General features: G+C 33.3%; 1 protein-coding gene across 2 annotated transcripts; it reads right to left on the reverse strand.

Annotated features, from left to right (window-relative positions):
* Nucleotides 1-3633: 3633 nt before the first annotated feature.
* LOC126715605 (cytochrome c oxidase assembly factor 6) lies at nt 3634-4893 on the reverse strand. Of its 2 annotated transcripts, XM_050416296.1 has the most exons (4): nt 4696-4893; nt 4446-4583; nt 4271-4346; nt 3634-3893 (listed from the first exon to the last, which is right to left on the reverse strand). In XM_050416296.1, exons 1-4 carry the CDS (start codon nt 4777-4779, stop codon nt 3886-3888), a joined length of 306 nt encoding a protein of 101 aa, XP_050272253.1. In that variant the 5' UTR covers nt 4780-4893; the 3' UTR covers nt 3634-3885. The 2 variants fall into 2 exon arrangements, with proteins under 2 accessions (XP_050272253.1, XP_050272252.1); XM_050416295.1 differs by lacking the exon at nt 3634-3893 and having other exon boundaries at nt 4051-4346.
* Between the last annotated feature and the right edge of the window lie 9459 nt (nt 4894-14352).

A 14352-nucleotide genomic window follows, 5' to 3' on the forward strand; every position in this document is an offset into this window, starting at 1 on the left:
TCATAGATACAAACATGACTATAAATGAACCAAATTGTTTATGAATAAATTAAACTTGCCTTAAAATAAATAATAAATAAAAACCCTTAAGTCTCAAGTTCCCAAATACATTATTATTGAGTTTGGTTTGTTTAATAATCGAGCCTAAACTTGAACTTAATCTTGACTTGTTTGTTAAATAAATGAATATAAATAAGTATGTTGTTGTTTTTATTTATTTATTTATTTTAAATTTAATAGTAATTGGGGTAGGGAAAATTTGAACTTGAATGATTTTATTGGAAATACTAGGAAGTGCCAACTAAGTTAAACTACAAAGCTCTTTCCGGGACTCAATTAAGTATATATGTAATATTATATGTTTATACGTATATATGTTTTAAAGTATACTTATTTCATATAGACTTAATATCGGATAATGTATGTTTGTAAAAAACTTCATAAAATATCAAATATTTATGATTTTTTTAATAATATAAATAGTCCTATTCGCAATAAAAATTTATATATAATTTTAAATAGTATGAGGTTAGTGAATCTAATTTATATAAATTCATAGACAAAAAATTATTCTATCTAATTAACTCAAATAATATAATTTCAACTATAATTTAGTTCTTAACTATTAGCATAGATTTTAGTGGGTAAAATTTTTAATGGCTTGTGAACGAGCTTGAGTTTGTTCAATAAGAAAATGAACTAAGTTTTAACATGTAATCTAATTTGGTAATAAGCATAAACTTTACTAGTATTTGAAATAAAATTAAATGAACAATCTTGAATGTTTGATACTAGACTTTATTTGGCTTGTTCTTAACCCTAGAGAAAGGTCAAATAAACAAATTAGTGACATTTAGAAAGGAAACAAAAGGATAAGGCTGCATAATTTATCTAGAAATTTACCTGTAAAAAAATTATCAAGAAATTCAAAACAATTTTTTTTTCCAATTCAACAAGAGAGTACCCTCCTATTATACCTCTACAACAATAATAACGAAGCCTTAATCCAAAATTTTGAGGTCTACTATGAATCCTCAATAGATTAATCAATGTCGGTCATATGTATTATTTTTTGTTATTCTATTTATAGATCATACTCTCTATTGCTTCATCTTCTTTTTTCTTTTCTTTTTTTAAATAAATAGACTCTTTGTTATTTCCTTAAATGACATTTTTTTTTTCTACCAGTTCTATACCCTACTGTATTACCACTCATGCCCCAATTATGCAACCCTTCTATTACATAAGAGTCCCCTAACAGTGGCAGGAAAAAAGATGTGGCCGGTGTTGAACACGAAGTGGCATTCTGTTCCTCTGCATGTCACAGACCTAGCATTTGGTTAGGAATCATGTGAATCCTGAGTCATTAATTTAGGCATTTCTGTTGAGTTGTCTTTCCTGACAAGCTCTATTCACCATCCTATAAATTAAATGCTGCAAAGAAAGCATGTTTTCTGTCAATTTATTAAGCTAAGAGCCTAGGACTTCTTAATAATCAAATCTTTTTTAATCACATAATTATAGACTAGTTTGTTTAAGACTATCCTCTTAGTAGAGCTGCCAAAAGAAAACACCCAAGTCACAACTTCTATCAGGCAGGAAGGATTCAGTGTCTTCACTTTCAAATTGGTCACATTCAAAATCATCAATGCCTAATCAATTTGTAGAGCAACATACAAAGTTGTCATACATACTCAGTCTACGGATAATTATTTGGTACTCCCGGAGCACCATAAATGCGTATTCCCTCCTCTCACATAACTATAAGTCCTACTAATTAAATTTATGATGTGATCTACAATTTATGTGAAAGTGGGGAGTATGCATTATAATACTCCCAAAGTATTCAATAATTTTCCTCAGCCTACATATTCAGTTTGTAGAGCAACATACAAAGTTGTCATATATATATTGGTCACATACCGCTCTTGATAATTTCTGAAAACGCAAGCTAGGCTTTCCATGTAAGTGTCACAGCAAGCAAATAAGTGCAGCTATGTCTAAAAGGAAAGAGTCCATCACAACTTTTTTAACATCTCCCTGAACAGCATCAATAGAGATATTGATGACGAGGTTTATATCTAACAGGAATTCCTAGAGTAACTAAGTGCATTCCTATGTCATTTAATTTCAACCTCAATCGGCAGCTGATGCTCCCTTCCTTGTGTTTCCTCCGGATAAGGAGTTAAGGACATCTTCCTGGTCCATAATCCCAACTTTCATGAACATGAAAACCCCCCTTGGTCATACTCAAATTTTTAATCTTCTCATTTGTAACATAAGCAGACGTTTTAAACAACCTAACAAGGGCAGATTGACAATGCACAAATATTTAAAGTCAAATACAAATCATTAGCAAAGAATGTGTAACCTACCTAATCATCAAATCCAACACTCATTCATGTCACTTTCATTAATTCCCCCCTCATGGCCATCAATACAAGCAGCAGTATTGTAAAGAATGCCTTCAGCATTCTCCAAACCTAGGAATCTAAAAGAATTAGGAACTAAGTCGAGAAGTAATTGATGCAGCATAATATGTTCGGACAAGCAATCATCTCCCAAATAAATTAATGAAAAATAAAAAAGAGGAAATTAAATAATATCACAATCATTTTGGAAAGGTGGGTATAATAGCTTTATAGTTTCTACAGGAATTCCAATAATCTCTAGAAAGCAAAGTTCAATTAAACAATTGCTGAGTATCTATTTTTGATAAATTAAGGTAAAAAAGTGCACTACAATGCATTTAAAACTCGATTCTTTGCTGGAACTTTCCAAAACCCAAAAAATTAGAAAACCGCAAAAATAGAAGCCTGATTCCACCCTCGCTTCAAAGTTCTAAATTAATATAGTGACATGGTCCATGCAACAAAACCAAATAGTAAAGTTTACATAGAAAGATAGTTCAGATTATATCAAGATATATGGTCACAGTTTGGTTGGGCTCCCAGTATCATTTATTTTTAAGAACAAATTTTTGGCTTAAACCTAGACCATGTCACTAGATTAATTATACCTTATAAAACAGATCTTTTTTATTTTACTTTGAACTACTCACACTAATGAAATTTTGGGGGGGGGGGGAGGATGAGGAATGGTTTCCATGAGCTGCATTTGACATTCAGATGACCTAATGGGCCAATGAACCCTGGTTCAGATGGTACTTCCCTCTTCTCACAAGTATGGGTGGAGTGTGAGGTTCAAAACTCATGAGTGTGTGAAACTTAAAAACGTTTATAATAAATAAATAAACAAATATGACATCATTGGCATAATTAGACAAGAAGTCCATCTTCTCCATCTAAATATCATTACTGGCATTGGCTCATATATTTAATTTTGATAATGTGCCTTTAGTTCCCCTCAAAATAACTGACAAAGAAAGAATTTTAAAAGCATGAAACCAAACAAATTAATGGAATGACTGAAAGTATACGTATAAAAAGGAGAAGAATAATGTCAAAGCAGTGGACAACTGCACACACCTCACAAGGACTCAATACTAAACCAACTCAACAAAGCTATGTGACAGCTACACGGGCAATGGAAATAAGAGATATACAGGTTTCCATTGAATTGCCTTAATAGGTAAGTTGCACCAGAACCATGTAAGAGATGGACAACATGAAGAGCATAGCAACAATTGAAGTAAAATTAACATCATAAAATACAAATGCGTTTTGTCTTTACAGAAGGAATACATCTCAATATACACAACATTCCAATCATTGGCAACAACAAAATATGCCAAACAATAACAGACTCCTTATATCATTATAGAGCCCTTCCTCTAAGCTGAATAAGGTATGCAAGATTTCACCAAGTAAGGCAGTAACAGACAATGATATTAGCTTCCATCTTCTTTAGGGGCCAAGTCAAGATTTAAACCCCTGCCAAAATCGATAAAACTCAACCTAATAAGGGCATTATTCACTTAAAATACTCCCTACTCCTACAAAACTTTTTTCCTCCAAAAGCTCAAACCAATGGTAAACTCAATAAAATAAAACAAGGCAATCAAAACTATTAAAAAAAATCTGTTAAATATAAAGAAACATCACAATTCAGATTTAAAGGCAAGCATCATATACTTTGATAACAATCCAGAAAATGCAAATCCTATTGTTTGATAACTGTACAAGTGCAAATCCATCAAAACCCAACAAAACTAGCACGTTTTAAAGAAGACCCAGAAAGCCAAATGGTCATAAAAAGTCGTAATTCTATGAGGATTTAAAAGTATAAGGCTGTGGAAGCATCAACGGACCTCGCCTCGAGTCCTTGTCATCCAAAAGCCTCTGCACCCTCCTGTTCCGACAGTACTGCCTATCAAAATGCTTCACCTACCATTCCAAAAAAAACAAAACAATAACAATAATAAAACATTAAAATCCCCATGAAACAATGGCACTAAAATTTGACACTTTTGTTTTGGGGTTTACCCAAGAAGCACGGCAGTGTTTGTCAAACTCGGCCCTGGAGTTTTTGCATTCAGATGGGTATAAGAGCCCGACGGAAGCGATTTCAGTGGGTCTCTTATTGGATTCCTTATCCAAACACGCGTAGAAAGCATCGCGAGCCTGAGGAGTTTATCATATACAATACAAAACAAACAAAATATGAAAACCCAAACAAGAAAACAAAGAATATAAAAAAGAGAGAGAAGAAGAAGAAGGGAGAAAGAGGAAGGACCTTGTAGCAAGCTTGTCTGGCTTTAGAGAGCACGTCGGCGTGGACTGCGTCTGGGTTTCGAGAGGCGTAAGCTTCGAGAGCCATGGCTTGGATTTCGAGTCACAACAACTCACACTACTGGGGGCTTTTGCTGATTCCTAATTCCTTTGCTTTTTTGGTTTCTTGAGAGTTGGGTTTCTGAGATTGGACCTGTGAGTTTGTCACCTATGGCTGGGAAATATGGGCCATGGGTTATATGTTAAAATGGGCTGTGCTCATTTTATTCTAGTCCCCTCATTAACCTAACTTTTATCAAACCATGTCACCAATTGGCCATGAAAAATTTATAATAGAAAAAAAAAATTTAAGTTGAAATTTAATAGAATTTGACATAGAATAAACTAGATTTAATCCATAATAAACTATTTTAATCATTAATGAGAGTATAGAAACTTATCATAAAGAGAAGATGGAATCTCACAAAATTGGGTACGAATTCATTAACCTGACTTGATCTTAAGGAAAAAACAAAGCTTAAGGAAACAGGTAAACTCGTATCCAACCTATTCCCTTTTCTTTTCTTTTAAGAGAGAAGTTAGCTTTTTTTTTTTTTTTTTTTTTTTCCCTTGCTTTTTAAAATGGTAATATGCAAAGTTGGATGACTCTTCTTGTGGAAAAATAATTACAATCAATTTTATGAGTTGTTGTTAATGACACACAATTATCTTGAGCTTTTTCTTATAAATCAACTTTTAGCATTAAATTAAAATTCTCACTTAATATCAATCTTGTCTTTTACTCAAGAATGTGAAAGTTTTAAGTTGCACTTGAATTTGGTAATATAATTTGAAGATAATATCTAATTCATTTACATAATAATCATAGTTATAAATTTTTAATATTTCATTGACTCATTGTCATAGTATGTTAAAGTTAAATATTTACTTATTTTTATTTACCCAATATGTTTTTGTTCTTAAAATTTTATTTATTTAATTGTCTTTATAGGATGATTTTTGCTTGAAAAAAGCCAGAATGTGGTTCCTTTCATGGGTCCTCAGATTTTGCAAGGAGCCCTAGCCCACTTAACAAAATCTATGTTTTGGGCTCATGAAAAAGCCTAAATAAGCCTTATTGTACCTTTTAAACCACATTCCCTTAAATCTCCATTTAAAATGCATGGGCTTGGGCACACTTGAGATAATAAAAAAAAAGGTTACAAAATATGTATATTGGGTTAAAATAGAATTGGCCATCAACATTAAACAATAGAATTTAAATAGAGTAAATTGTTGATAATAGAGTTGAATTCATAGTAAACTATCCTAATAATTAATGAGATTATGTATATATATAGAGAGAGAAAGAGAGAGATTCATGCCATTTCATTTTCAAAACCAAATAATATAGATATTATTCATGTATCAACCTCGATATTTAAAAAGAAATAAAACACACTTTCATCATCAACAAAGAGAGAACTATTATCTCAAGCGAAATTTAGGAACTGAAAGAGAAGGTCCTCTCTCTCTTTTCCTCTTGGTGCACATTAGCACCATGCTGCTAACATGGTACCCTAGCCTCTATTGACCACCATTAAGAGCATTGCCTTGAGGTGGGTCTACCCCGATCCAAATCGTGGGGCCTCGGTCCCATGAGGGGGTCACACTACCTTTCTTGGAGTTGTTTCATATCAAGCCTAAAGAAATCAAAAGAAATTATAAAAATACCCAAAACATACAAACCTAATGAAAATGCTAGTACAAATGGATATGAACAATTTGAAATTGTAAGTGAAGTGGAAGAAGGAGGTATATTGTATTGGTTTAGGATTGGTATGAAATAATTCAATTGTTCTTGTCAAAACGAAGCTTAATTACTTACTTTGGCAACTCTCTTGGCCAAGCCAAGATAATCCAAGTCTCTCTCTTGACTTGAACCAAAGCTAGTAACTAGGGCTATTAACAAGTCTAGTAGAGCCCATTATTAGAAGTCTAGGATTTTTTTCATTTAATTTTATTTCGATCTATCATGACCCAAGCTTGAGCTTATCACCAAGCTAGATTACATGTTCAAGTTTAGTTCATTTTTTTATCGAACAAACTTTAACTCATTCACAAGTTACTTAATCAACCTATTATTTCTTTATATATAATAAACACCATAGCTAAATTTTTCCCCTTTCACAAATTTATGCAAATAATTAATAATTAAACTTAGATTTACCAACTTTTTACTACAAAGTAACTATTTATATTATCAAATAAATTAAGTAACAATACGACATCTTATGAATTTATTACAAACTTACAAAATTCAATTTTAAGTTTATATAAATACAAACTTTAAGTTTATATAAATCAATTCTAATACTAACCACCTTGACAAACATAGTAATATGTTTGAGCTTGAATTGTTTAATAGTAATGCCTAAACTTGAGATTGACTTTGACTTGTGTACTATTAATTATGCTACCTACAATAAAAGATTACAGTATATATCATTTTATATATAGATATATATTTTTTATTTTTTTTATTTATTTATATCAAGGTATATATTACATTATTAACAACAAAAATATCATGCACGAATTTTAAAATAAGAAAAATAGTTGAGGGTAAACGAATAAATTGACATTAGGCATGAAAATATATATTGTATGAAAATAAAGATTTTGAGTAAATATTTAATTTTTTATTTCATCTTTGTCTTTTAATCTTGCCTTCCTTAAATTAAAATTTTGGCTCCTTCATGTCTTATTAGATCAAATATTTTTTTATGAAAAATGTTAACGAATGTCTTAAGAGCATATTTTAGTAAACTATGTTAAGAAAGTTTTAATAGAAAAAGGAAAAAAAAAAAATTTAATGTATTGACAACTTTTTTAATTTTCCATAAATGCAATATAAAAACTTTTCTAGAATGATTTTTTTTTTTTTTTTTTTTTTTGGTTTCTCACAGTGTATCCTCAAAGCTTTCAACCAGAGACTAATCACTGTTCGTGCCGGGTCGGCCCACGAAGGGGTAAAGCACTGGCCCAGGGATTCTTTTCAAAGTGCAGGTAGCAAGACTCGAACTAGGGAGCACACCTAGTCGAGCCAAGTACAAGCACTCTGAGACCAAGCGCCGAACTGCTTGGCCAACCCCACTGGGTTAATGATTTATTAATAATTGCTCTAAAAGTACCCATTATCATAACCCTTTTTTTTATTATAAACTCATCCTAATTATTAAAACTGCGATTTCCTAAAATTATGATTAAGATATTGCTATATTAGCTATTGCAATGGTTGTTCTATTGTTCTTGCAGCGGCACTGGCACCCTAGTTTAATTGTACAACTTTCAACTTCTTGGGAAATGGTAATGAAAATGGTTCCCAGCTTGCTGCTGACACAGAGATATGCTTCCATATCTAGATGTCCAGTATAGAAGTTATATAGGATTTGCTGCAGTTCCCTTCCACATTTGTTGATTGCTACACTAGAGATTTAGTAAATGGGTGTAGCTTACCTCTAGTATCTTGTGACACTGAATTCATTGCGATCATGACACGTGTCTAAAGATGGATATGTGTCATGATTGCAGCGGGTCCAGTGCACTAGAGGCACTGGACGTAATCCGCGCCCTTAGTAAATAGGGCAGATAGTTGAGGCAAAACTAGTTGTGCAGTAAGGATATTTGACAGGCCGAGGGCAGAATAGGGTGGGATTGGAAGGGGGTTGCTGTAATAGTTAAGGGAATAAACTTTTTTTTTTTTTTTTTCGTTTGTGTAAAATAATTTGTGTATAATAAATAATGCTCTTAATTAAATAATAATGTATACATTGTTGTCAAAGAGATTTTATCAAATATTTTATTTTTTTGGTTGGTGTTCGCTCTTGATAATAGTTTTTTATCATCAGATCATGACACCAATCAATTTTTTGTGAAAGCGAAGATCGAACCCTAAATCCTTATTCAATCATAAGAAACTTTATTTTACCAATTAAGCTAATTGTAACCCCCCCCCCCCCCCAAACTTTTACTTTTCTTTCATATAATAAATATTTACACCTGACAATTCCTAGCTAAATGCAATAATAGGAAAAATGGATAGCCCCAACTGTCAATCTAACACGTTCTACCATGTGAGGTATATTAATATTATTTACATTTTTTTATATATATAAATGTTCTAGATTTTTTAGGGTACTTTACCAATAATTTTTTTTAAATTCTAACAACTTTTTTATGATTTAAGGGTCTAGATTTTTACATATTAGCATTTCACTAATAATACTCTTAAAATAATAAAATAATATTGCAAACAAAACAATTAAAATTATTATTAATAGAATGCTAATATGGCAAAATCTAGATCATTAAATCATTAAAGAATGGTTAAGATTTAAGAAAATCTATTTGGTAGAATACCCTAGGAAATTTAGAGGATCTAAATCCTTTTCTTTTTCTTTTCCTTTTTTTTTTTTTTTAAATGGAAAACACACATACATTTACATAGTTTACTGTAATTGAAACTGTGGGGGGTATAAAACCGGGAAGCCCATGTCAATGTTTGCGCTAGGCCCAAGGCCCGATCCAAGGAAAGCCCACCCCTTGGCCATGGGAAGGATCCTCCTCGGCCATGGGAAGGACCCTCATCGGCCATAAATGTAGCCGAGGGCAAAGGGAGCAACTCGGTCCTGGTGATGACATTCCGAGTCATTTCGCCGAACTGGAAAAGTACTTAAACGACAAAGAACAAGGGAAAGACTGTCATTACTGCAATTAAGTACTCTGCACCTGACAGAACCATGCTTTTCAGCTTTTACAACCACCCCCAACCACTTTGGGTATGGGCTGATGAGACAAGTATTAGCCCTATAAAGCTAAACCTACACGTGGACGTTCGAGAGGGGGGAAAAAGCTAGTATAAAAGGAGGAAGAAGCAGTCCAGAAAGGGGGCTGGGACCAGGTCTAAGAACTGGAGCCACCTAGGCCGTGCCGAGGAGAAACTCTTCTTGGATAAGCTCAGTTCACCTCTGTGTGATCATTATGAACACCATGACTAACGACTGTCCGTTCACCAAGGCCTAGCCTTTTAGCCCACTCTCTACAAATTCATTGTATTGGGCCCGCTGGTCCAAGATCCCACCCACCGTGTGGTATTGGGCTGAAAAACGAGACCCTACAGAAACTCTATTACAAAAACTTCCAGATATAATTTAAACATTTTACATTAATTAAAAAAAAATGTAAGTGTTTAAAAGCTTTAAAGTAATTTTTATAATATGAACATCTTTAGAATGTCTTACTTTTAAAGCATTCTTATCCGGAAATTCTATCTTATTCTATTTTACCATCTCAAAAAGTTATTTTATCAATTATACCATACCATTTTACAATACACCCAACATCCCAAACTCTTTTTTTTTTTTTTTTGCAACTTTATTTAAATATTATTTTTTATTCTTTTTTTACTATTTCTCTTATTCTTCCTCTTCCTCTCTTCCTCCCTCTTCCTCTAAGCAACTGGCAACCACATCATCACTACCACCGCCACTCACATCTTGGCAAACCACCGACCACCGGCCAGCAACCACCACCACAACCACAATAGTCCATGCCAACCACCAAAACCCACACACACAACCACCAACCCATAAACCCACACAACAACTTGCTGATTTAGAAACCCACACTGATCTCCACCATCAGAAACCCACAAGAACACATCGATCGATCTAGAAACCCAGAAACCCAACTAATCTCCACTGTCATAAACCCACAAGAACGCACTGATCTCCATCGCTTGAAATCCACAAGAACTCGCCAATCTCCACCGCCAGAAACCCACGGCTCACCACACCAATCCACCACAATCCTCAGCCCCAGACCCACCAAGCAAACCCACTAAAATTCGATTAGCAATCCTCAGCCCCTTGACCACGATGATCTCACCCAAAAAAGGTCATCGGCAATGCCATCGGAGAGAAAGGGTGATTGTGACTGTGAGAAAAAGAAAGAGAGAGGAGTTGAAAGACAAAGGGCTGAAAGGAGAGATAAAATAAAAGGTGAAAAGGGATTTAAATAATATATTTTGGTTTACAATTGTAAGATTTTGCAAGACCGGCTACTAGCTCTTTTTGTGCCTTGATGCTAGAGCATAACATTAGTGATGCCAAAAATTTAACAATTTGGCACTACAAAAGGTTAGTTTATCTATTTTACCACTCCACTTTACAAAACACCCAACATCAATGATTTTATTTTAACATTCAACATATTAAAATAATATAAACAATACAATAAAATAATATATCCACTACAATAACAATAAGTACAACCAAAAGGAAAGCAAAACAAAAGTTTATTTAAAAAAAAAAATCATGCACAGAAAAACAAAAGTAAAAAAAAAAAAAATTCGCTTCTAGTTTTTTATTTTTTAGAATGTTGCCTCTAGTTTAAAAAAAAAAAAAAAAAAAAAAAAAAAAAAAAGGCATCTAGTACGTAATTAGAGCTAAAAGCTAATAAAACGTAGTTTTTTTGTTTAACTTTTGAGCTACAGTGTGCACACAAAGATGGCTGTGCACTGGAGCTCAACAGCTAAAATTTTTAGTTTTTTCTCTATTAAGAGCATCCACAGCAGCTGTTGTATAAATGCTAAATGCTATAATATGGCACATTTGGCACACCAAACACAAAAAACGGAGCTTTATCAGATGTGTTAAATGTGTCAAATTTTTGCAACATTGAACAGTTCCCTTACAAGTTTAGCACAGTACGGACATCGAATGGCATATGGTTTATTATTTTTTTATTCATCTTTCTCTCTCATCTCTCCGTCAGTCTCTTCCTCTCTTTTTTTTCTCAAACCCCAATCCTTTCCTCTCTCTCTCAACCTCTCATATTTTGTTCTCTCACCCTCACTACTCTTCCACGCCGACGATCACTTCCACGCTGATCTCTCTCTAGCAATGGTTTTTCTGTTTTTTTTTTTTTTTTTTTGGGTTGTGGTTTGATGGGTGGGTTTAGACGGTGATGTTTGGGTTCAGATTGTGTTGGCTGGGTTTGGTTCCGACGGAGGTGGGTGGGTTCGGATGGGCTAGACTATGGGTTCCGATGAATGGGTCAGCGGTGGGTGGGTATGGGTCCAAGGTCTTGGTCGTTGAAGCTTTTGTGATTGGGAGTAATGTCGGTGTTGATGACGGTGATGACAAGGCCGGAGCCAAAGTCGGACTCTTTGAGGAGGCCGAAGTTGCCGGTGGTTTTGAGGCCGAGGAATTGAGGGGAGCGAGTGGCGTGGAGGTAGCGGAGAGTGTGGGGGGGGGGGGGGATGGTGGGTTTGGAGTTTGGGTTGACTTGGATTATGAAGGTTTTGGGTTTGGAAGTGGGTGTGGAGGCGGTGGGTTTGTGGTTGAGGTGGTGGTGGTGGTGGTGGGGATTCCGATTTGGTGTTGGTGGGCTAGGAGTTTGTTTTGAATTGTGTTTTAGGTTGTGGAGGATGTGGTGGTTGTGTGGTGGTGGCTGTTGGTTGTTAGCAACAATGTGGTGGCTATTGATTGTGTTTGATGAGTTGTAAATATTATTTTAATATATAAAATTGAATGATAAAACATCTGATAAATGAGATATTGTAAAATAATGTAGTAAAATAATAAAGTGAGTTTTTAGTATGTCAAAATAGTATTTTTTTTATATAATAATTGTTGTGGATGCTTTAATGCAGTTCACTTTTATTATTTGATTGTTAAATATAGCATTTTAGCCATTTGTTTCCACCGATACTAATTATTGTTCTTCCTATCCTCCTCCCTTCAATTTTAACCCCTAGATTCCTAGATAGTACCTAGTAAACCTAGGGATGGATGTACCTGGACTATGTTGGTGGTCGGTTTAATTAATTCATATACGACAAAAACGTCATGAGGATAACGCAATATATTCCATGTTCAGTAGATCTTTTCGTTAAATGACTAAAAAAAAAAAAAAAAATATTCGTTAAATACAATCATCTATATATATATATATATATATATATATATTAGTACAAAACAAATAAATGACATGAAATTAATGTACTCTTTCAGTACTAATGCTCTTACTCTTCTGTTTAGCAAAAAAAAAAATGCTCTTATTATTCTCTTTCATTTAATTTTGACCTTATTCCTAGATAATACTTAGGGTCTATTTGAGATTCGTTTATTTTACTAAAATTAAAATTTTTTTGCTGAAAATATGGTAAACAAAAGTAAAAGTTAGCTAAAATAATATAGTAAGACTTATGAATAATACCAAAAAGTATAATGAGACCTATAAATAATAATAAAAATAAACTGAATAGTAAAATAAACTGATTTTCTAAATTGAAGCCAAACGCACAAATAATAAACCTAGGGATGTTCCATTAGACTATGTTGGTGGTCGATTTAATTAATTCATATATGATAAAAACGTCTCGAGATTAACACAATATATTCTATTTCTATGTTCAATAGATCTTCTCGTTAAATACAATCATATATATAAATAAATATATATATATATATATATATTAGTACAAAACAAATAATCGACATGAAATTAATGACCACCGTACTCTTACGAAAATATCACCTATACATGACAATCACTTGAGGGTAGTTCTAGACCATAGTCAAATCTAATTTGTACGCTTGCGGTCTAGAGTTTTGACCCACGGACAGCGTGGTGGGGTCACTGAGAGGAGAGTCTATTCCACAATCCTATTTGGGATAAGGCTGAAAGCAAACACTACATTATTTTTATTTTTTCTTTAAACTTTTTTTTTTTCCTTGGAACTTCAAAAGGCTAAAAAGTGAATAACTAGTTTGCTTGGCATTAGTTAAAAACTTAATTTATTTTACTATTTAGTTTTTTTTATTATTATTTATAAATTTTATTGTATTTTCTGATACTATTTATGGATTCCATTATATTATTTCAGCTAACTTTTGTTTTTATCCACAGTATTTTCAATAAAAAGTTTTTAATTTTAACTAATGGTCTATTTGAATATCGCTTATTTTGCTAAAAATTGAAAATACTGTAGCAAATAATTTTAAAATAAGATAAAACAGTACACACGTGGGTCCCAGCAAAGAGTCGTGCACAGTGCACAGTGGTTGAACTGCGTGAATGGACAAACACGTGCACAGTGCACAATGGCTGAACTGCGTGAATTGACAAACTACACAGTACACGTGGGTCCCAACAAAGATGGACAAATTGCGTGAATGGCTGAACGTGCACAGTGTAAAAGGGTCCCACTTCAAACGTAGAAATGCGCAGTTAACGCAATCCAAATGCACACTAAATAAGCTGTTTAAGTGTTCGTTTGACATGATTAATTTTGCCAACTTATTTTACTATTCAACTTATTTTTGCTACTATTCATGGGTCTCATTGCACTTTTTGGTACTATTCATAGGTTCCTTTATATTATTTCAGCTAACTTTTATCTTTATGTACAGTACTTTTAACGAAAAGCTTTCAGTTTCAGCAAAATAAGAGGATCCTAAACAGACCCTTAATATGCATTTGAGAAGTGCGTTTTGTGCAACGCGCGTGAACAGTAACTTTTTTATTATTATTTTTATTGTTTTCATTTTTCTTTTTTCAATTTTCAACAAAATAAACGGTATCCAAATGGATACTTAGTGTGTATTTGACATTG

Source organism: Quercus robur, chromosome 2 (assembly GCF_932294415.1).
Source record: "Quercus robur chromosome 2, dhQueRobu3.1, whole genome shotgun sequence".
Taxonomy (NCBI): Eukaryota; Viridiplantae; Streptophyta; class Magnoliopsida; order Fagales; family Fagaceae; genus Quercus; species Quercus robur.

Bases quoted from the DNA above. Each gene is read 5' to 3' on its own strand.
- LOC126715605 (XM_050416295.1), bottom strand. From the start codon at position 4,779: ATGGCTCTCGAAGCTTACGCCTCTCGAAACCCAGACGCAGTCCACGCC. The intron at 4,584-4,695 runs GTCCTTCCTCTT...TAAACTCCTCAG, and splicing joins CCAGACAAGCTTGCTACAAG to GCTCGCGATGCTTTCTACGC. The intron at 4,347-4,445 runs GTAAACCCCAAA...TTGGAATGGTAG, and splicing joins AACACTGCCGTGCTTCTTGG to GTGAAGCATTTTGATAGGCA.